The sequence below is a fragment of the Macrobrachium nipponense genome, chromosome 34 (genome assembly GCF_015104395.2).
Source record: "Macrobrachium nipponense isolate FS-2020 chromosome 34, ASM1510439v2, whole genome shotgun sequence".
Classification (NCBI taxonomy): Eukaryota; Metazoa; Arthropoda; class Malacostraca; order Decapoda; family Palaemonidae; genus Macrobrachium; species Macrobrachium nipponense.
The window spans coordinates 12,888,550-12,913,537 of NC_061095.1; the positions used below are offsets into that span (position 1 = coordinate 12,888,550).

General features: G+C 37.8%; 1 protein-coding gene across 1 annotated transcript in view; it reads right to left on the reverse strand.

Annotated features, from left to right (window-relative positions):
• Positions 1–24,988, reverse strand: part of LOC135207770 (inositol polyphosphate 5-phosphatase OCRL-like) — a 117,447-nt gene that overhangs the window by 2,316 nt on the left and 90,143 nt on the right. Inside the window, 15 exon segments of the mRNA XM_064239594.1 lie at positions 1–63; positions 206–319; positions 321–370; positions 3,818–4,015; positions 4,663–4,765; positions 5,332–5,787; positions 6,458–6,520; positions 9,226–9,296; positions 10,070–10,217; positions 10,781–10,878; positions 12,064–12,201; positions 14,322–14,418; positions 14,582–14,761; positions 19,388–19,523; positions 24,297–24,515. The exon segment at positions 1–63 is cut by the window's left edge and continues 49 nt beyond it. Coding sequence (XP_064095664.1) covers positions 1–63; positions 206–319; positions 321–370; positions 3,818–4,015; positions 4,663–4,765; positions 5,332–5,787; positions 6,458–6,520; positions 9,226–9,296; positions 10,070–10,217; positions 10,781–10,878; positions 12,064–12,201; positions 14,322–14,418; positions 14,582–14,761; positions 19,388–19,523; positions 24,297–24,515 — 2,134 coding nt within the window.

Consider the following 24,988-nt stretch of genomic DNA (forward strand, 5'->3'; position numbering starts at 1 on the left):
TTTCAGGAAAGCCATCAAGTAAGTAAATACATTTCGATGATATACAGGCAATTTATAGACAATCTGCAAATAACACATATGATTTACTTGAGAAACATGTACATAACATTAAAATTCAGCTCAACTATCAGTTATGAACTTTCAGCATAAAAGCATTTGCAACTACAATATTAATAAAAACTGTCGTAACAGTAATTGTCATTACCTCTTTGCAAAGAGAAAAGTTTGGAGTAGCATTTAATGCTTCATCATAAAGATCAAAGGGTATAACAGGTTCAGGTAAAGCTTCCAAGAACAACAACAAGGCCTCAGCAACAGAAATGAACACCACCAGGTAGCAAGTTATCTGGACACCTCATCAAGACAAGTCCTGTGGAAAAAATAAGTATCCTTTCAGTAACGAAAAAAAAATTCTTCTTAGAGAAAAGTAAAAAATATAACTATGTATATTTTAAGTTGTGTAAAGTCATTTCCAGCAAAATTTGTATTTTTCCATAATTTCAGGTTGACAAGGAGCATTAAGTTTTATTGAAGCTTCTTGATTAGAAATTTAATATTCAGAGCAGGAAAGAACCAAGGTTGCCAAGAGTAACATCATTTGTTCTTACTTAAGAATCTGTAATTTTGCTGAAAGAAATGCCTCTTAGTAGAACAAAAACCCAAGTTTCCACTGGACAATTTTAAAGAAATACAAAGTTTTAGGGGTAGAAATAAAGTTCAAAGTGACCAGCTGTGTGTTATGACAAAGAAAAGTAAAGAATAGACTTTTGGAAGAATCCCCATGGGAAAAGATGAAGACGAGAAATCAAGATGGTTTTCAATTTGTTGACTGATGCTTTAATATATAAAAGTCTCTCAGTCTTAATTTTCTGAGTTTGAGATTGTAAAACCTCTTTGAGAGAGACCTCCTGCGACAAAAATCTTTTATTTCTCTAGTGGTTCCACCAAATACTGTCTCAAGTCTCAATGTTATTTACTGTCATAGCCATTGTGACCTCCAATTTATCTGGCCACTTCTGGAAAGTTCCTGCCCTTAATTTCATTAAGTGGAGACTTTTCTTTTGTCATAAAACAGGTCTCGGATCATGAACATCTATTCTGAATACAACCTGAGTTTCTAAATCTACTGATGTGATAGTAGAAATTTTTCTGATGTGATAGTAGAAATTTTTATCTTTACCTGCATTCACTTGTAATTAGGAAAACTGCAAGTTTTTCTTTAATTCAATTTTTTTCATACAAGCCCATTAGTATACTCGTATTCATAATTACCTCTACGTATAGACCAATTTCGTTTTTCCTGTTGTCTGAACCTTGAGCTGAAGGAAAAAAGTGGGGTTGGAAAGGAGCTAACAATGTTTGTAAGAACAAATTAATTTGATAAAAAATGGCTAAATGGATAAATAAAAATAATGGTCAAGGTGATGAAAAAGAAAAATCAATAGCTGGCAACTGCATCCTAAGCATACACACCAGCAAGTACAATCTAGTACCGTATATTCCGGCGTATAAGTCGACCGGAAGATAAGTCGAGACCGCCCCAAATTTCTGAGTAAATTTTTATGATTTTAACTAATATCGGGTATATTAGTCGACCTCTAAAATGTGAGGCCAACCATACGCTCAAAATAAGCAGCAAGGTAAAACGTATCATATAAAATAACCTGAATGTTATTACGGTACATAAGTTGCTCTACTTGCCATATGAAATACTGGTAATATACTCGGTATATTTAAAAAATCTGTGTAAATATATAAAAGATGGATACTGGCAAATAGGATTAGAAATGATATAACGAAAGATACGTTACTCGTGTGTAATGTAAACAAACAAAGCGCTAACTAACGCTGCATAACAGCCTACGTATATATGTATGTACAAACTGCCACTCAAGTTAATGATTTGATTGGGTTGTTAAAAGGATTTTAAATACATATTTACCATTAAATACAAATTTTTTTTTATTTTATTTTATGTGATAAATAAAGATTTCATACCATATATAAATGTTTTTGAACAATACCCCGGTAAATACAAAACTGTCAGAGTGAACGCATCCTTCTTAGTTACGGTACTACAAATGGCTGAGCAATGTTTACACTTGCTGTGCGATTTGGGTTTCTTCAAGTTACTTTGATTTTTTTCATTTTATTTAAAGTAATGGATGTTCTAATGATTTATTATTGTCGTATTACAGTGCGAAATGTTTTTAATACATAGTTACCTCAACAAGGCTGTCATTGTTATTAGCCAACTGTAAAGCCTGGATTCCTGTACCGATATGCCAAAATAATCAAGATTCACTTTTTGTTACCGTTAGATAAGTCGACCCCCTAATTTTGCATGATTTTTTGGGGCTAAAGTCGACTTATACGCCGAATACTACGGTACCTGTGTGTCACCTTCCTACAATAAAACCTCATCAACAGTTTTGACATCACCACTTTCCTGCCATTAAGAGTAGATTATAACAAGCATGGCATCAAGAGTAGATTACATCAAGCATGTGTTTAAATAGCATTCAGGTTGTACCCTCTTAAAATAACTTGTCTAAGCCAGTATGAAACAGAGCTTAATCACTAATTACTTCTTGATGCTTACTGTAACCAAGAAAAGCCTGGATGTGTATTCCTAAGCCACTTAGTTTTCAGTTGATAAAGTGGCTAGGCCTCAGATACCTAAGCTTTGTCTCTTTGCAACAAAGTTGGCTACAAACTGGAGACAGCATGTGATCTCAATGACTCACCTTAAAGTTACAAGAGCCAGAAGGAATCCCATTATCAGCATAGTTCAGTCAGAGAAGCTGGGAAGACAATCATACAAAGCCCAAGCAAGACTCCTCAGAACCTACAAAAAAATTCAATGGCAATAGACCTAAGGGCCTTCTCCAAGGCACTCCCTCCTAAAACTGCTGACATAACAACCTCAGTTTTATTACAGAGCCTTATTTAACTCCATTAAGTTTACAGACCTGAGTAAGGGAGGACCTTTAAACTTCAAGAGCTTAGGTAAATAACCTCTATCATCTCAGACTAAGCATAAAATAGTGGGATTGGAAGAATCAATGATCCCACCACTGCACCACCAAAAGAAAGAGTTCCCCTTTATGTGGTAGAGTTAGAAGGTCGAATTTTTATATGTTGGAGATAGCTAAGACTGCTACTTCCAGTAAGCTTCTACATCTGACACTAATGGGCTGCTTCTTGAGAAAGTTCTTCACTAGATCTATGTGGAATAGATTACATAATCAACTGATTAAATATGAATTACTTTTCCTCTCCAATATTCAATTATCCTTCAATGCACATTGTCATTATCTAAGCCTCCTCTGATTGCTTATCCAATCTCATCCATTTTTTTTAAATTTCCAAATCACCTGTAAAATCTTTAGTTGCCATATAAAACTAGATATTCCTGTTTACTGTAAATTACTTGAGCTCTGCAAGGTTATAGGTCATTAAAATGCCATTACAAAACTGCACTGACTCTGACATGAAGCATGAAGTGGGTCTCAACTTTGACAGATTTTGATTGGCTGCCTACTGACGCTGTTGATTCCAGACCTAGTGGCACTGCAATTACTTTGGGCTATTTGACAGTAGTCTGACCTCGAAAATCTGGCATTCCATGGTCCAAGAACTCCCATAGTTTGGGACATTTTTGAATCAGCCACCACTAGTTCATGAGCAGCTATAAGTGCAGCACCACATTTCAGTTTTTGGATTTTTTTGGATTTTAGGTCCAAAGCTTGCTCCATAAATACACAAGCAGTTTATTTCCAAAGAAAACTTTCTGTGAAACTCAAAAATATATCACCTGAGATGGGACAAGCTGGGACTTCTGCAAGTTTATGAGAAGACCCAGATCTTGGGCCAATTGAAGTGTCTTGTGAAGGTCCTCTATGCATTGGTCCTTCGACGATGATTGAAGGAGCTAATCGTCCAAATAAAGGGAGATGTTCATCCTCATAAGATGAAGCCAACGTGCCAGGGGAGCTAGAACACACGTGAAAACCTGAGGGGCAGTCAACAGTCCAAAGCACAGTACTCGAAACTGAAAGACTCAGTCCTGGAACGCAAATCTGAGTTATTTTCGTAATGAAGGATGTATGGAAACATGAAAATATGCATCCTACATATCTACCAACACCATTCTGAATTTTGTCCTCTGACTGAGACATTCAGAGCACTCATGTCCAGGACCGGTCTCCCTCCTCCTGATGCCTTTGGTACTACAAACACATTGTAGAACCCCTCTGATGACTCATTTTCTTCTAGTTCCACCACACTCTTGGAAATAAGTGCGGAAACTTCCTCCGAGAGAGCCAAAAAGGACCAAAAACTTCTCTGAGTTTTTAGAATAGGCAGTCAAGACAATGGGATTCTTGACTAAGGGAGGTTCTTCCCTGAAGGGGATAGAATAACCTTCTTTGAGGACTTGATCAATTCATTGTTCTGCACCTTTTTCCCTCCACCTTCCCCAGAACAGGTGGAGTCTGGCTCCCACAGGTGCAGAGTGGACGAGTTTATCATTTCTTGGCTGCAGGCTTGGAGAACAGCTTCTTAATTGACTTGCTTGTGAAATGTATTGTGGGCCTTGTCCTGACAGGGTGTCTCCCTCATCCACCTCAAAAGGGCTGCCTATGAATGGGCACTTCCAACCTTGAAAAAAAGGTAGGAGGTTCCTTAGTCCACTTGGAAGCTTGCGACAAAGAGATACAGAATAGATTTCTTGTGCAGGCACGAGAATGTCGTTCACTATGGCCTGCAGAAACAAAAAGATCTTTCACTAAGGGAAAGAAAATAAGAGTGGACTTCTGGGTTGAAGTAACTCCCTTAGCTGCATAAGAGACCCATAACTCTCTCTTAATCAATATTCCCATGGTAAAAAGGAAGGCTAACTTACGAGCGCTGTCTGACTCCCTTGTCTAAACAAGGGAGAATCCCAAAAACATCAGCTACATATTCTGAAGGAAGCTGAGAAAAGTCTTGAGTTTTCCTAGCGAGAGAGCCTGCTGCCCAGTCCATAAAGCTGATTACCTAAAATACCTTAAACAGATTACATAATAAGTGGTCTATTTCCGCAGAAAAAAAAAAAACCTTTGCCGCAAAATAGGCCCGATCTCTGAGAAGGATTGATAAATGCCAAGAAGTTCCCCAAGCCAAAGGCAGCCACACCAGAGAGGGAGCTTTTTCCGTGGTGTAACAAAAATACCTCCTCTGCGATAGTCTTGTTGGTGGGAAGACGAAGCAGGACTTCCCTTGCTATTTCCTGATAAAAAACCACTCGTCTGCTTCTCTAAGTGCCTTCTTAGCTGAAGTAGAAAGTACCATCCTAGGAAGAAGCTTGCTCTGATCCAGAGTATGGCTATTCATCATAACAGTAGATGCCGGTGATGCAAGAACTGTTGGAGTAAAAAATTTGAGGAAAGTATGAGGTAGGTGACGAAGACGCGACCTGTACGCCGTTGAAGACAAGTCCTCTTCTGCTTTTTTAACTGCTTCTTTCTCTACTGAGGACACAGGGGATAAATTTACATCTGAGACCGGGTGAGGTGCAGTCGATAGCTTCTTCAAAAACCAGAAAATATCATCCAACCTCTTCTTAATAGTAGGTAATAAAGGATCCTCAGTCAACGATAAAGATTGACGGCATTTCAGAACTGAAGCAGAAGAATCAAGCACCACAGGTAGCTCCACAACATCCAGGGGAATGGGCATCACTGGGTGATCAGGTGTTACAGGAAGCTCCAGAGATGTACGAACAGGCGCTGCTGGGCACTCAATCTGTGAAGTGTTCGGGCACTAATAGGCGCTCTACAGGAACAAAATATCCAGGAGTTACTGGGGGCTCGAGAAGTCTTGCAATCACAGGCACCAATGGGGGCTTGAGAGGTCTTGCAATCACAGGTGCCGATGGGCACTCAGAAGCCATTGTATCAGACGTGCTAACACTTACATCCATTGGATTGATTGATTGATTGTGAGTTATCTGACATCACAATTACAGCTATTGGAAGAAGCTCTCTTCTTTAAAGTGTCTTTTATCATCCACACAAACTGAAGAGAAATGTTCTGGAGAGATCCAGAAACTGCAAGATGGTTGATCTTGCGCCAAAGGAACGCCTCTAGTCTTCTTGGGAGGCACCCGAGGGGTACTGGGCGCATCCGACACCGGACTCTTCACTGGCCTAGACTCCTCTTTAAACGCCAATGGCACCTGTTCTTCAGGCTGGACACCTCTGAGCCAGACGAAAGCTCTAGACACCTCCGTAAGGACGCCTTTCCAATGGCTGTCTGAGACACCCGGGAAGTTGCAATAAGTGCATCTGTGGATATGGCTTTTCCCAGGTTCAGAGGAGTGTGCCTGGGACCTTTGCTTAAGAGAATCAGCAGGACAGGCAGCCAGCTCCTCCACTAACACTTCACTTGCACTATTAACACTTTGGTTACTTACCTTCTCCATTATGGCTTCCAATGAAGACCCTAATTGAGCCATAGACTTCACAATGAGCTCAAACTTAGATCAAATTTGGACTTTAACTTCAACTCTAATTCAGCAATGGCATTAGGGGTGTCAAAGAGGGAGCTAGGTAAGAGTTAGGGTGTTAAAACTGGAGAAGGCATAGGAGACATAACAGGTACAGAAACAGGTAGCAGTAGTCTTGTCATGTCTAAGATAGTTCTTTCTCTTTTCATCCTTTTCTAACTTAATTATATGAGAAGACAATACTTTCCACTGTTTCATGTCCCACTCAATGCATTCCTCACACATTAACGATGGTGTGCTTAAACACTGTGACATCTGATTTTGTTAATCTTTTATGCTAAATTTTGTGAAATGCTTTATTCTTTTATCTACAGTGGTCCCCCTGTATTCGCAGAGGATGCGTACCAGAAACCCCCCGCAAACAATTAGAACCGGCGATAAGTTTAAACCCCTATAAAAATGCCCAAAACATCCTATTTTGTAAGTTAAAACTCACGAAATACCCACTAAAAATTTTTATACCTGGTTTTTCTAATAGTTTTATCACAAAAAGTGCATTTTATGATGAAATTGATTAAAAAAAATGCGAATTTGTGGATACAGGCAGTCCCCGGGTTGCGACAGATTCAGCTTACGACATTCTGAGGTTAAAGCACTTTTCAATTATCATCAGAAATTATTTCCAGGGTTATGCCGCCTATATCTCTGATCTGGCAGAAGAAATATGACACCAAAAATGCAAAATAATCAATATTTGAAGGTTTTTTATGAAAAATGCAATAAGAATGCAGTTCACATATTTTTTAATTCACCCAAAGCATTAAAGTAAGGTTTTCTTAGGATTTTTGACGATGTTCTGGCTTACGACGATTTTCGGCTTACGACAAGTCTCAAGAACGGAACCCCGTCGTAACCCGGCGACTGCCTGTATTTCTCATAGAAAAATACTGTGACTAGGCAAATTTTCCGCAAATAATAGGGGGAAATGGTCCAGAGAGAAATCCGCGAATGCGTGAGTCCGCGAATCCGGAGAACACGAATATGGGGGGTGGTCCACTGTATACTATTGCTGAATATGGTTATCATTAAACTATATAGTATTGTAAAGGAAAAAACATGTTAATACAGTTTTTCCCATAGGACATGGTAGACCATTGAGTACCAGTATAAAAAAAAGACAATTGGTCAGGTTAAAGTACAAGCAATTGTTCGACAAATGATAAAATTTCTTCTAGAAATTTGGTTGAAAAAAAGAATGTTTGACGTAAGGAACATTCAACAAATGAGGTACCACTGTATTCAGAAAGCTATAAAGGAGATGAGTGAAACTTTAAATCCCAGCTGGAAATATCTGCAGCCAGAAGCAGCCCACGATTACATATAAAGAATTCTCTCCTGATCAAGTCCATCACTGTGGTAGATAAGGCTGTGAAACTGGCAAAACTACTGGGAGGAGATAGCTTCAATGATATGACTCCTGATGACGCTAATGACCTGATCAATGCCCACTCACAACTGTTGATGGACGAAGACCTGACAGAGATGACGAAGTCTGCAAGACGAAGAAGATGAAGGGAGGAACGAGAGGAACGAGGAAATAAGGGTAGAAGATGAGGAGGGAAAATGAGGAGGATATTGGTCTAACACTGCTGCCTCCCAACCATGGTCAGAATGGCTAAAGAACTTCAGCAACTGGCTTAAGAATGGGACCCTCAGTTACTTCATCCACTGCAGTTCTCAGATACAATCGAGGGTGGCATGTCAGTTTATAAAAACCTTCACATCCAGAAAAACAGCAGGACCAGCAACCCTCCATAACTGTGTTCCTCACTCAGATGAAGACACCAGTTAGGCCTATGCCTTTAGCAAAAACAGAAGTTAGGGTAGGGACAAGGGCAAAGATACTGAACTGCCTAATAAAGTGGAGCCTTTAGAAGAGCTATAATGCTCTCCTTGGCTGTGCAGCACAATCATCGTATCGTCAACACCATCTTCATCACTACTGCACAGCTAATTTATCACCACCATCATTCAAGTTCTAGTATATTCACTGGTGAGTACCCACAGAATTTTATTTTTTTTTTAAATTACACAGGTTTAAGAGTGTAGTAAGTGTTTAAGAGCATAACAAGTTTTTATAAGTGTGGGAAAGGTTAATGACAATGTGAGAAAGGTAAGAGTGTGGAGAGGGTTTATAAAGCCTTGAAATATATATTATAATTAATAAAATAAAGTGTAAGATCGCTACTTCATGGATTTTCACCTATCACATGGGTTCTGGAAACTAACCCCAGCAATAGACGAGGGACCACTATACGTATTGACAAAAATACAAATGTTTTCTATGGGGAGAGGAAACAGAAAAGGTGAATTCATCAGAGAACAAATTGGGAAGACTGAAATGCTGTAAGTAGGAATATTTTAAGAGTTTATGATTAAAATTAGTATTCTTGTTATTATAAGAAGAATGCATGGTAATCACGAGAAAACTCTGGACATCAGGGAAGAGGTTGAAGCAACAGGTTGTTCTTTTCTCTCGTGTTCTTCTGTTACTTGCAAAAATTCCTACTAGCAGAATAGGCGCACAAAATCTGAGCTTACTGGTGGAAAAAAAGGAGAGCGCTCCAAGCACAATTTTAACACCTCACCCCGACAGCTCATAACCTCAATGTTTTTAAGTAAGGTAGTGACTGTATTGCATATTTTACTGTTACTAGTAATGCCTTCTGTATTACAATAGGAGCATTGATGGCAAACATTGTGCATATAAGAGATGAGCATTTAATAAGATGAAATTCCGATGGCCCTGAATGCATAAGGATTGCCTCAAAAGCTGAATATCATTGTCATGCAGAATTTTTAAAAATTGAGACAATCCCTGAATTGTGTAAACTACTATCATCAAAGTTTAACTCTTAACCTATATACAATAAAAAAAATAAATACTTCAAGAAAACACTATTAAAAGTTCATGGTAATGTGACAGGAATAATTACTATTATTTTGAGGTAAAACCTGGAGGATTGCATGGGGCTAAGAAATATCCCCTCATGTCTATGCTATGAAGACAACTGCCTAGTTTCTTCTTCCCAGGTGTATAGCTGCTTCTTCCCAGGTGTAAGTAACAAGTGATAAACACACACACGTCTCTCTCTTCTCTCTCATATACATATTTTTCATTAGGGAATTGGGAGGAATATAACAAGAGATTCTTTTAACAAATAAGGCCAGTTCAAAAAGACCTTAATCTGGTAAAGGCGACAGGTTTATATCCATATTTAATATCTGTTTGTCTGTTGTTTGTGTTTTTTACAATGCATGAAACCAGTGGTTTTTCAGCAGCAGGACCAACAGCTTTATGTGACTTCCGAACCACGTCAAGAGTGAACTTCTATCACCAGAAATACACATCTCTGACGCTTCAATGGAATGCCCGAGAACTGACCTCGCGGCCACTGAGGTGGCAGGACAAGACTAAGCCAACCATGACACTGAGGCGCATGTTTAATATTTGTGCTTATACTTAATAATTCACATACTGAATGTTAAGCAACAGAATAAAATAAACACTTCACTTACTAATTTCAATAATTTCCTTTTGAAGACCTGGATATGTAAAAGAACCCTCCACCTGCAGTGCATGTGAATGAAGGTGATCAACCAAATACCACAATTCCTTTGGTACTGCATACGGCATTTCACTCAGGTCCTTTGGTTGTTTGCTTTCCTGTATGACAACATGGTGTATGGAATTAAATGTAGTAATTATTTTGATATGTCAAAACAAAAACCAGAATCTCCTCTGTACAAGTTAAAATCACCAAAGAATCAATGAAGATTAGTGTATTTCATGGGTTTATACAGCACTCATATATTCAGTCAACATGTTTACCATCAGAAGAGGAGGGGAGTATTATGAAATGTTTTCTTCTGTATCTAAGCTGCTTTAGGTTTCTATGGCAAATGACAGTAGATTTAAAAAGATTGTTCCTGCTGTACTAGCTGCACATGTTGTCCAAGTTTAATTTGCCATCTGATTTTCTGTAACATTCCTGTCTGAAATAGGGGATATTATATGCCCTCAAGTCTTCTACACCACCAAAAATGGTAGTACCTTCACTTAACAAATGCTTTGGGGGCCTGACTTTCTGATAAATAACGTCTGTCAAGTAACACAGACCCTACACTATAGCCTGCTATTCTACATAATTCCTAATACGTAAAACTACAAATGTCTGTTATGTCGAGGTGTTACTTTTGGAAAAGATAATGACAATAAATTTCACTTACCAAATCTATCAGCCTTGCCATGGGAACTTCTTTAAATGGTTTGTTCATATGAACAAGGGCATTAATAGATGATCCAAAACAGCTCCTCTCATAATCACCTGCAAAAAGAATATAAAATTAAAAAATTATATATTTATTAAACTTGGAAAACATTTCAAGTAAGTTCTTCTTTGTCAACTTTGGGGATAACACAAGGTCAGCCCTAGAGTTAAACTAGATTCCCAGCTGGGGATGACTGTGACTGGGTCAATCTCCAGGATGAGGATCTTAGGAAAGACTCGTAGCTCTACAGCCTGTGCCCCATTGCAGAATTTAAAAATGGATTCTGGTCCTACTGTCAATCTTACCACAGAAGGTCTAAACATTGAGTGCCTGAACTCAAGCAGCCTGAACACTAAACTTGACACCAATGTTCACTTTGGTTATCATCCAAGAGACTGACTGGATGACTGACTGGCAATGGAAGTGTTGTCCAGAGCAAGGCTGAGGTATTAAGTAGTTTAACCAGACCAGTGAGCTAACTGTAATACAAATGTCCATCAGGAATGGAGGCTGGAAATCCATCAATGCCTTGTCTAGTATTCCCGTTTTTATTTTTCCATTATTTCTACTTTCACTCTTCTTCCATTTTCTACATTTACCTACCATATGCAAAACACCTATCAATTTGCCTGTCTATTGATTTTTTTTACACCTTAAAATACATGTTAAACAATATCCATTCTCTGTGATATGAAGTTCCAAACCTCATTTTTTGCAATTCCCCAACTCATCTCTTTAAAGATGAGGTATCTCCACCCCATTTTTAGCTTAGCCCTAAATTGTCTAATGTACACAGGCAACTGCAATGTCAAGCATTAGTATATGACAGATGGAGTTATGATGAGAGAGAGAGAGAGAGAGAGAGAGAGAGAGAGAGAGAGAGAGAGAGAGAGAGAGAGAGTCTCTCTAATATACTGCTTGTTTCTTAAAACTTCTCAATCATTTAGTCAGTTCCCTCATCCCAGCCCTACTAACCTCAAAGCCTCATTTCCAGATTACAAAAACGTAACAAAAATTACCTTATCCAGAAAGCTGGATTATGAAGGTGGTTCTTCTTACTTTTTAATCCTATAAACTTCTAGTTATCAATAAATTAGTAATTCAGAGCTGTGAAAAAATCATGATGATAATATACATATCATATAACATTAGTTTGTCACTGTGCATTATTTTCTTTACATTTAGTCATTTTTAAATTGGCAGCAATGAACTCTAAATTGCTAAAGATGTCAATACTGTACCTGTTATAGTAATGAAGAGATCCTTTCCGCCATCCAAATGTAAAACTAAAATGTCATATAGCTTATCATGGCCTGAATTTAAATGGGCTGCTGTTCTTTTATCCACAAGTACTTCAAGAACAACATCACACTTATCCCCTGAAAAAAAAAAAATCAGCAGTCAAAGGTTTGAGATATATGGTTTTGTCCAAGTATAGTTGGGTCACTGACAAGATATTTAATTGCAAAAAGCTCTATTCCAAATTTCTGACCCAAGACAAGATATTTAATTGCAAAAAGCTTGCAAAAAGCTCTATTCCAAATTTTTCAAAACTTAAAAAACAATGAAACATCAAAATTAAGAACAAATTATGCAAATAAAGCACTGACTGTGTAGTCATTATTTAGGCAATAGGTTAATCTATGGAATTAAAAAAAAAACTTTCATGAGCATATCTCACCGGTAATTTATGTTTCAACCCTCCTTATTCAACAAACATCCCAGACCTGAAAGCACTTACTCAACTATCTACATTTCCATTTTTAAAAAAAAGATTACCAATGAGGGGGGTAGCACCATAAGGGCTTGTCACTTGGTGCATTGTAGGCATTACTAAAGAGTATTTGCAGCATCCCTTCTGTCCCTCTTACTTTACCTCCATTCCTGCTTCCTTTTTCAAATCTTTCTGTCAAACTTTAATGAACTTACTTCTTAGTGCAATGATTCGGGTTTCTCCCAATTCCACCTTTAGATCCAAGAACTTCATCTACTTTATTTTCTGGATCTCTTATCTAGCTGTCCAACCACTCCAATTCCCTCTTTTCACTACCTCGAAAACTGAATGGCCCCATTACAATTAAGATTGTCATAAAAAATGAGTAATGTCAAAAAGTGGAAAAATCATTAAACATTATGTATTACAGGACAGCTAAAGTAAAACTCTTCATCATGATAAATAAATGCTTTACCATATCAACTATATAACCTGAAAACTTTCAAGAAAGACAGCCTCACAGAGGAATTTCCCCACTTTTAACTCAAGTTCCTGCTGCCAGTTTTAAGATATCGGGGATTTTACATTAAATAGGCAGAAGAAGAAGAAACCATGTCTAGAAGTTCCACCTACAGTGTGCCCTGAATCAAGTACTGCAGATAATACTACAGACTCTTCAAATAGTTCTTAATTTTTATTTTTTATCCTTGGACTTGCCTTAAGTTGCTGTTTGGCTCTAGCTTTTCCTCGCTCAAATTTTCACCTAACATTTACAGCATAACAAATCCATTCAGCATGCTCTATGACAGTCTAGAAATTTAAGTAGGTAGTAATGTTAATTAGTACTTCATAATAATAATGTTTCAACAAATAAAATAGCTTCCTCAGCAGCATTAATCTTTCCAATTGGTCTTATTCTTCCTCATTGCAACTTCTTTAAAAGGGCAAAACCACATTATGGTTTTTTTCATAATACATAAAAAATTTACATTATGGACACACCAACATTAATGTTTTGCCATTTTCATGAACATCGGCACAGCCAGCCGTATGACTGAGTATGCTTGATTAAAAAGGAGTTCTCATAATTTTTATTTGGATATACATTTAATATTTTAATTTATGTATTGCGTAATTATTTCTAAACTTTTTATAGCAGCATTTTTAACATATTTCATAAATTCTCCTCATTTACTTTCAATCTTTTTCAGTTAACCCCGCTCTTCGTTGTGCTAATATGATGCCTATGTCATTCATATCTATAGTGTTACCACCTTGTCCTTCACCATGTAAAACTGTGCATCATCTGTGTTAACTTTACACCTTATTTCATGTTTTCCTTAATTTGTGATCTTTCAATATTGCATTTTCATGTAATGCATCCCTTTATTTTTTGCCAAAAATCATGTGAACTTCATAAGTTTGTAACAGAATAGGCTGAGCCACATCTGCATTATCTTGCTGAACTGATCTTAAGGATTTAGTTTTAAATGAATGATAAATGCAGCAAGACAAGTTAAAAGAAATTTGATAGTGACAAAAAGATCAAACTAATGAAAATAAAAATCTGCAAGCACCATTGCCGGAAGCCGAAGGGACATTGCAAAAACCTCTGGTACTATATGCCGTATGATGTAAAAGGCACAATGCATGCACTGACACAACTCATGTTAGAATGCAATTACGTAAATGTATACTAACCTACTAGACTAATAACATGAAAATTTCCTTACTTATCTTTATTGGTGCGAATAGTTCTAAACAAAAATCATTAGAAGAGCTTACCAGGCATCATAAAGTTGATATATGGTCGAATAGAAAGCCATGGCTTGCAATAAGTTGTATCATTTAATTTTTTGATGAATTCAAACTGCACAGGAACCTGGAAAATTTTTTTTATTAACAACTAGCTGAACAGCAGCTTACACGAATAGGAATAAATTATTTAAACTAAATTCTCAATCACAATTAACCTCCTGAAAACCTGTATTCTAGCTCTATATTTCAGTGACATTTCAAATACAGTAAACCAAAATACTTCATACCTGTCCAGTATTGGCAATGGTGAGGTATTTTGTTTGAGGATGTAAGAACTTCACTGGCTCAAGAATAACTTCTGTAGTATCTACTGTTACTTGTGGCAAGAATTCATTCTCAAGTTTATCTAATTTCTTCATTACCTCTTCATAATTACGACGATAGCGTCGCGTGTCAATTACCTTGATCTGAAAAAATACAAAAATTTGAAAGCTATTTTATCTTTTCCAAAACAAACCCATTCATGCACTTCCATTGCTGATAAATTTGAAAATCCAGCACAATTTTGAATTTTGCACTTAAATAATACACATTATCAGCCTTACTTCAAAGCCAAATGTATTTTACAAGATATCAATGTTTAATCCAACTACTCAGAATTGGTATCTGTAAGTTTCACAACTTCCAGGAATATCAATGGATATTTTGTAGTTCCTGTAACACTATGATACGATGTATTTAAGTTTGTGCTTTATGTCAAGTTTTAAAAGTACAGTTTTGCCATGTCCTTTATTCCATTGGGATGATCTTTCTTCAATGTATAACAAACACTAAATCCAACACTTCCCACCTGCTCTCAACTGCATCACTTACCAGGCTTAGTAACAGACCAGAGGATGTGTGGGATTAAGGTACTACTTTCAACGCAAGGAGGAGAGAGCATTCTACACTTAAGTTTGCTGTTGCTTCCTTGTTGAATTCTTCACTAGTAGTAGTTAGTTTGGAAATGTTACGGGATCTTAGGATTAAGGAACATCAGTCTTTTCAGATATCTCTATAGCATTGCCTGCTTTACTAGGTGACTGGATGCTCTTCCATTGCTGGGTGCTTATATACCTGTCACTAGCCCATTTTTACCAGTAAACGGACGATCTCTAGATGATGCCCACTTATGGTAAGTAACCATTTGCCACTGCTCTCAATGTTGGCACTTTCTGAAGCTATTCGGTTATGTTAACCAATGTCAGACTTGAGCATAAAATAGGACCCTTGTCCTGAGTGTTACCCTTGATATATTGCTAGAGATACGCTGACTATCCGTAAGTTTTACAAGGACTACTGTCCTTACCATCAGGAGAAATAACATCAAAACTTCTATAGAATATTTACATCAGGCTCTTGCTTCATTTAGTAATAACCATCAATCTGGTTTGTCATTGTTATGCTGCCCATATGCATCTCACTGAGGGGGCATTAATCCTGGATGAGCATCATGATGGTACATTCGTCAAGGAAACTAATAATAATCAAGATTAATCTCTTGGACCAAGGGAAAGCCAAATAATTGATGGTCTTGATCAACACTCAGGATTAATGGGCCCCCAGTAAGCACCATACGGGCAGCATAGCCTCAACGAAACATATTGGTCAAGTTGTCTAAAGATCAAGATGTTTTGAATTAGTTATTCCCTCTGATGATGAAAACAGCAGTCCTCTAAAATCTTACAAATTTTAAGTGTATCTTCAACAATGTATCAAGAATTGCACTCAAGAAACGGGTCTTATTTTAGCCTCATGTCTAACAATGGTAAACATAAGCCTTGTTAGCTGCAAAAAGTGTCAACATTACAAACAATGGAGGGTGGTCACTTACATAAGCAGCATCATTTAGGGGACATGACAAATGTTTAATCAATTTTTATTTTTCATAGCTAACAAACCTGAGGTCTTAACATGATAAATCTTCTGGTGCCAGCTGGAAACAGGTTAAAAAACAATCAGATTGTATGGAATATGTGACAACTGGCATCTAATGCATAGAAGAGGTGGAGAGTGGTCACCAACCATGCATGAACCCCATGATGCATTTAGTCTTTCTCCCAACCCAGGATTACTAGATGGACAGAAAAAGGTGGGCAGTCAACATAAAGACCTCAGGTTTGTTAGCTATGAAAAATACAAACTGATTACACATTTGTCATTTATTTATATGTGAAACAAACCTTCAGTATCAATAGGACAGACTCATATTGGAGGGAGGTACAAGAACCCTGAACTGACTAGAGATTTGAGACAAATGACCACCCTTCCCAGAAATGAGATCTAAAAAAGGGGCCTAAGCCTGCAAGAGATTACATATATAGGTATCTAAAACTTAAGCCACTGGGTGTAAACACAGTGAGACCTGTCCAGATTCACTGCATCCACAGAAGAAGGTGAGAACTACATCTGTTCAAGCAACAAACTATACTAGCCACAACCAAATGGTTCATTATCACTCCTCGCTCAACTTGCTGGGCATGGCTCAGTTATATTATAAAAATTAGTACAACACCTACTGCATGTTGTATGGGGGTCATCAAGGTGGAGGCTAGGAAGCAAGAGCACAGGAATCCTGGAGGGCTGGGACACGTGCTGACACGCCAGCGACTTCTTAAAATCAATGGAAGAATTTATGGAATCACACAAGAAACACAGACACCCAAAAACACAAAAAAGCAGGAAGGAATCACAGGCTATCCAGAACAAAAACCAGCCTGGGAGGAGGAGAGTAACAGCAAACATCCGCTCTCCAAGGCAGTTGAAGAAAGACTAAATGCATCGCAGGGTTCATGCATGGTTGATGACCACTCTCCACCTCTTCTACGCATTAGATGCCAGATGGCCACCCTTGCACATACAATCTTTGATTGTTTTTTAATTGGTTTCCAGCCAGCACAGAAGATTTATCCTACTGTTAAGACTGAAAGTTTGTTCCACATATGAATGTCCATTTACTGGCAAAAAAATGCTGGTGAAAGGTACATAAGCAGCCAGCAATGACAGAGCATCCATTTTTTTCTCCCTTATAGAACAAAGCTGCTGTGATCTTTCCTGTAGAGAATTGGAAACCTAATGAAGAGGTGCATGTGTACAGTTTTACCAAGAATTATCCATTTGACAAATCTTAAGTTTGATGCTCTGTAGTATATATAGCTTCCCTGTGGAATTCCATTTGGAAGTTTTTATGTATGTGCCATACAAGTCATGCATTCACCACTTTCTCTAACAATTTGCATTTGTAACTTAAGGAAATTTGTCTGTAATTGTATATATTACCTAGGTCTTTTCCTGGTTTAATGGAAGTGGGAATAATTATGGCATCACAACAATATTCCGAGAACAAATTTCTGAGCCATAAATGATTCTAAAACTGTAAAATATATAATTTGGCTAATGGTTCTATATGTTTAATAATTTCAATACAAATGTTATATCACCCAGGAGCTGGTCTGTTACAATTTGAAAGGGTGTAATTGAAGTCTTCCATACTAAATTTTCTAGTTTAATATATAGTATGTCTTTTGTCATTTCAAAATTTTGGTGGTTGTAACTCAGTTTTAGCTTTCATTCTATGAAAATATTCCTTTTTAGGAGAGATTTAAAGAAACCACAATTACACAAATCATCTACCTTCCTCATTAGGAAGGAGATGCAATTCCACTTCAGCTAAAGCCCTTCAATTGGACAATAAACACCTAATACATAGAACTAAAAACTTCCAAAATCTTGTAATAGCAAATCTTGCTTTAGCAAACAAGGAAAGAGAACATGAAACAAAATATATGGTTACAGTATTTAAAATAATTTCAATGCATGACCCTACTCAAATATAATCATTACCAGTGGCTAAACAAAAATATAAATATCATACAAAAATGCTGGTGAACAACAGTGGTTATTACGGCTATGGATAAAGAGAGAGAGAAGCTCAAAAAATGTTTCAGCTTACACCTTTTCAATCCATAATTGAAAGCCTTAAAAAAATTTAAATGTTTCACTTTACAGTGACTCCTACTTAAATAGATATTTGGTTTTACCAAGACATTTATTTAAAAAAAAACTAAATAAACTACATTAAAAATACTACGCACATACAAGACCTATGTCTAGCAGGGGGAAATGACAAGGTGATAGGCAGAGTGAGGCTTCCAAAAAGTCCAATATTTAAAAAAATTTTTTACACAAAATTAATATAATTTTGAAATATAAAGTTTCCATTTAACACTAAATTCGGCAATATCAAGCCAGTCAGGCATAGCAGGATTAAGTGGACTCCAATTGTTTATAAATGTCTTTCTCAGTTTACAGAACCAGTTTTTATATTAATTATACTATATTATGTATAACAGCATCTGTATACTATATGTGTTTATCATTCTTAACAAAGACCTACAATACCATAACTTGAAAAGTGATTCTTAAAGTATACTAAAAATTTGTACGGAAGATTACTTGTCAACAAATTCTGCCTGCCAGCTCTGAAAACTTAACTTCCTTTATAATGCCTATGAACTAAAAGTTGATATTCACATAGATGAATGTGGTATTCATTATCAAATAAAAACCTGGCAATTTTTAAATTACATATTCATTCGTATGAAACAGAAATGGCACCAAATCAGAAACATAAAAGGACAGGTAAAAAGCTACATTTTGATATGAGTAATAAGTACTTTGGAAGATGAAGCACATTACGGGTTAATTACCTCAACTTACAGGTTCAAATAGATGAAAATTATTCACATTTGTATCAACATCAGACTGGCTTAGCACTCTTACAGTATTATCATATTAAACAATATATAGCAACATATGAACAGTTGTTTTTTACTAGTTTACTTCCATCTACAAGATCTGAGAATATACAACTCTGGGAAGATTTTGGCCTTGATTGCTAGTTCTATATGATTCATTAGATTTATATTTAAAAAATTGTCCTAGCAATTGTCCCTGTTTTCAGATAAACGAGGTTCTTTTGTAAGCAAAACAGGGCCAAATGAGACAAAATTCTCAAATTCACATGCAGAAACATAACAGGCATTCATACTTACCCCAGCTACAAATAAAGCACTGACTGGCTTGTGATCACTTATCTTCAATGACGGATGAGACCTGTACACACGTTGCTTAATAGTATCCCCAAACCATAAAATTCTATCACACCATGCAGGGTCTCTTGCCTTTTCACTGGAAAATATATTGAAATTCAAAACCAATACTTGACACAACTTCTAATAAAAAAAAATAACAAGAAATCAATCAGCTAAGGAATAAGAGGAATTCCTCTTATACTGCATTGCAAATAGTACAGGCAGTCCCTGGTTATTGGCGGACTCGGTATATGGTGATCCAGTTTTATGGCGCTTGTGTAGCGGCATAAAATCGGCGATTTATGGTGCCATAATAGGCCAAGTTTCAGTTATTGGCACCATAACATACCTAACAGAGGCTCCATTAACCGAAACTCAGTGCTTATCATAAATTGCCTAGTTTTGGTTCATGGGAGTTTTCTCTTATCTCCATCCCGCCGAGAACTGAAGCCCCGCCAATAACTGGGGACTGCCTGTACTGTATTATATGCGCTTTGTCAAAGCTTTACAGCCCTTAAATTCTATACAGAATGCACACAAATGTAAGTTGGAATTCAGACCATGCAATTTTCATTTGTCTCTTAATTATTCATAAAATCAGAAATGGTAATTTCATATCTTTCACAAGGCATCCTGAAAAATCAATTTCAAGATTCAAATCCATAAAATATTTTTCTTTAATAAAAAACATATTGTCTACATTTAGACAGGTGAGCTCAATATTTCTAACTTGACCATTCTTATATTTCATAATTATATACAAGTAAAAATTACTGTACCCATAGCCTCATCTCTGTTCCATATACGCACTTGCCACAGTAATGAAAATCATTATAATGGGCGAGGACTTCAATACCCATATTAGATGGTACTTTACTGAAGAAAAGTATTTAAGCAAACACCATGGTTCATCGCAGCTTGGCTTGAAAAGCCTTTCGCTCCTAAGAGTTGTTGGACAGTCTGAAAGCAGGCAAAGCCAGAGGGGATAGTCCTTGGTGGTATCATTGTTAGTGGGGCTGTTTGAGCAGACTTATCTTTGTGGTAGGAACCATGGAAAGTCTTGAGCAGATCTAGAAGGTCTGGAAATCATTCTTGAGCAGACCAGAATGGTGCAATTAGGGTCATGGATATATTCCAGTGAAACCTGAACTTGTTTATGAACTCTCACACCATCTTGAAAGGTGGAAAGGCATAAAGGTCCTTGTCTGATCAATCTATCAGCATCGCATCTGTTACCCATGCATGTGGGTCCGGGGCTGGAGAGCAGTAAAGCGGGAGCCAGTGGTTCTTGGCGGTCGCAAACAGATCTAGGACTGGTCTGCCCCATAGTCTCCACAGGTCAAGGCACACAAACGTGTCCAACATCTACTCCACAGGGAGACACCAGGATGCTGAATTTTCCTTGAATGAATCTGGACAGAATTCTGATTCGATTCCAATTTGCCCATAAAATGGGCTCTTGCCACTTTGCACAGAGGAAAAAAAAAAAAAAAAAAAAAGTGCATCCCCTAAGTTTCCTTATGTAGGACAGTGCTGTAGTGTTGTCCAAGTGGACAGTTACTACTTTGTCGTGGATTTGACATGCAAAAGCTAATAGCCCTCAGTATACTGCAGTCAACTCTTTTTATATTTATACGTATGCCATTTCCTTTGCTCTGCATTCCTTATTCCCGAAACCTCCTTGTCAAAGGCATCTGAATAGAACACTAGGTCAGGGTTCAGAGGAAAGAGATTTCCCTTCGAAAGCCTTTCTCTTGACCTTCACCATGACAGATCCTCCTTTATCTCCACTGACATCGGAAAATGAACGAGTCCAGATTTTTTTTTCTTGTTCCAGTTTATCTAGAGGAAAAACTGAAGGTTCCACGACATATAACTTTCCCAGCAACACAAACTGTTCTATGGAAGAGAGGAGTCCCAAGAACCTCATCCATTCCTTTGTGGAGCAAGACTTAAGGGAGAGAAAGTCGTATATACAGTGGTCCCCCCCCTAAATTTGCGGGGGATGATACTAGACCCCCCACCCCCCCATGAATAGTTAGAACCCGCGAATAGTTGGCAACCGCTATAAAAATGCCGAAAAACAGCCTATTTTGTTAGTTAAAACTCAAGAAAAACCCACTAAAAATTTTGATACTTGGTTTTTTAAAATAGTTTCATCACAAAAAGTGCATTTTATGATGAAACTTAAAAAAAAAAAAAAAAAAAATAAAAAAATTAGTGAATATTTCACATAGAAAATACTGTGAATATGCTAATTTTCAGCAAATAATGCGGGGAAACGTTCCCGAGAGAAATCCGCAAATGTGTGAGTCTGCAAATCCGGAGAATGCAAAAGGGGGGGGGGGGGGGGGGGGGGGGGGGGTGGGGGAGGGGGGGGGGGGGGGGGGGGGTTCCACTGTACTCTTTGAATGTGAAAGTTGATCCTCTTGGGGGAGGTAAAAGACTGAAAAACCACCAAGTTGATCATCATCCCCATAAACTATTTCCTTACAGGGGACTAATTGAGATTTTCTCAGATTTATTAAAAGGCACAGTGCTTTGAGCTGGTAGATCTTGTTCTGGAAGACAAACCTAAGAAATCATTTTGAGTCCTGGTGAAAGGGAATATGGAAGTATGCATCTTCCATATCAATGAAAATCATCGTCTCTCTGACGAATGGATGATAATACCAGCTGGTTCGTCTCCATTTTGAATTTGGTCTTTTGAACGGATTCAATGTGCTTACACCTAGTATGGGCCCAGCCCCAAGAGGCTTTGGGAACCACAAACAGTCGGTTGTAAAATCCCAGTGTTCGAGGGTTGTCTACTAATTCTATCACTTCCTATTGTAAGAGGGATGAGACTTCTTGAGAAAGGGCAATGAATTTCTCTGAACTTGCAGAGTAGGCTGTTAAAGCTATTGGGTTAGCGTAGTCCTCTTTCAAGACATTCACTATCCAAGGCTCTGCCCCTCTTGTTTCTGAGTTCTTCCAAAACTGGAGGAGCCTTGCTCCTACTGGTGTATGGAGGACTATTTCTTCATTGCTTAACTGGGGCCTTAGAGGAAGACTTTTTGATTGATCGAGGAGTAAAGGGAACTTTTCCCAAAGTCCTTGGGAAGGATCTGGGATTCCCCTTGCCACAAACGGGCTGTGCTTGCATGGTAGAAGGGCAGGAACTAAGAGCTGATCCCCCAAGGACATCTCAACGACTGTGCTAGAAGGTCCTGAACAGATTTCTTCTGGAGGTCAGAAGTAACCTGAAGCACCATAGTCTGCGGGAAAAGACGACTGTTGTCCGATGGCAAGTAAAGAAGAGTGGACCTCTGTGCAAGCAACACCCCTTTGATCATAAACAAGCACTATAGCTCTCTTTTCTTTAAGATGCCCAGAGTAAAGAGAGTGGCCAATTCTTGGGATCCATCCCTGATCCCCTTATCTAAGCAAGAGAAAACTCCTAGCAAGTCAGTAATAGAATCTTCAGAAAGCGCCAAGCAATCCTTAATCTTATGAACCGACGCTCCTACCAACCAATCCAGAAAACTTTAGACTTTAAAGACTCGGAAGATATTCTTTACCATATGATCCAACTCCGATGTACAAAACAATCTTGGCTGAGTTAAAGGCCAGTCTACTGGAGGAGTCTACCAGACCGGAGAAGTCTTCTTGGGCGAAGACAGACACACCTAAAGAGAGAGCTTCCCTGTCTCATAACAAAGATGTCTCCTTGTGGAAAGTATAGAAGGAAGGAGATTACAGTTAACTTTCCCTTGCTCTCTCTTCTCCAAGAGCAAAACGTCCACTTCCTTAAATGCCTTCCTAGCAGACGAAGAGAGAACTAGTCGAGGTAATCTAGACATATCTCTAGACGTACCATCAATCTGATTATCCAAAAAAAAAGTTGCAGCTGTAGAGGAAAGAGCCACTGGAGAAAATTAGTTAGGAAAGTTTGCTAAGAAATAGCGAAGCACAGAAGGATCATAAGCAGCAGAAACATGAAGTCCACTAAGGATAATCAGCCTTGTAGCACTTGCCAACTCTGGTAGCTGTGAAGGCATGTAAGTGAACTGTTGGAAATCAACACTAAGGTGATCTGGCACCGATGGGTGCTGCAGCGCCAATGGGAGCTCCAGTGCCAGTGGGCGCTGCTGCGCCAGCGGGTATTCTTGTACAGGCATACATACAGGTATTAAAGAGGAGTCACATACTGAAGGATAATCTTCATAAGCAGACACTAGCACACACTAACCCACTAAGAGGATGCAAAGGCAACATTAGACGCTCAGGTACACAACGTTTCCTGGAACTAGAGGCATTAAAAGAACAGCTGGTGAAGAAAGCACAGGAGGAGAAGAATCTGGCACCAATGGACACTCAGAAACTTTCCTAAGTGCAGGATCACTAGACTGGTGCTCTGAGGAAGATTTCCTCAACGAGGAAGAACACCACATTGCTGCAATACCTAATATTTTGAGAACTCATATCAGACATTCTTGCAATACTAAAGTAAAAGTAAAAAGTCAGTCTAGATTTGTAAGTCAAATTGGTAATTCAAAGTCCTAACTACGTATCTTAATATGCACTGAATCGGCTAACAAAATGCAAGAGTACTTCACCAAATTGCCAAGAAAGTCACCTGGGAAGTTCTACAAAACCCCAAATTCTGCTCCTGCCAATGAATTTCATGCTGAGTTGGTTCCTCTCTCTCCAAGTAGAGGGAGGGGGTAATCGTCTGCCAAAAAGAAAAATAGCACCACCGAGAATTTCAAAAATTCTAGCTGCCAACGGATAGTGAAACTATAGCTATGTAATTACTTAGTAAGTTGCACACATAAAACATCAACTTTTTAAAATAAATAATGCTTTTCAAAACTTCCCAAATACTGACCTAGAATCCCATTCATCGCTGTCAACATCATACTTGAAGGTAGGTTTAAAAGTGATTTCACCCTCAGTGAATTTATGGAAAATGCGTTTCATGGCTTTTTGTTGAAGTAGTTGCTCATATTCCAGCAAAACCTTAAACTGACCACTGCTTGCTAATTCCCTGATATTCAAATCACAAGGATTTATTCTGTAGTTCATGTCGCCAATGAAGTATATGTGACTGTAAAGGAAAAAAGAGGATATCAGTAACACATCTTAATGCTATACATATGTATAATGAAAGTACACAGCAACAATTCTTATCACTATTAAGATTATCATTTACTATTATTTATTAAAGGTAATGCTAAATTTAACCATTTTCTTTGGGGGTTTGTCTTTCTGATAAATGACAAAATCTAAAAAATAAAAAATAAGTCCATATAGTGATGTACAGCTTATGCTTGAACATCAAGCACAGGCTTGATTTCAGTTGCTAATAGTTGTGGGATATCAGATATCCAACAACAAACAGTAACAGCACAAACTAATTTCTAGACCAAACAAAACTGAACTTTAATAGAGTACATAATTAAATACAGGTGGTCCCCGGGTTACGAAGGGAGTTCCGTTCTTGAGATGAGACTGGATACAAATACCTGGGAATAATGGAAGGAGGGGATATAAAACACAAAGAGATGAAGGACACGATCA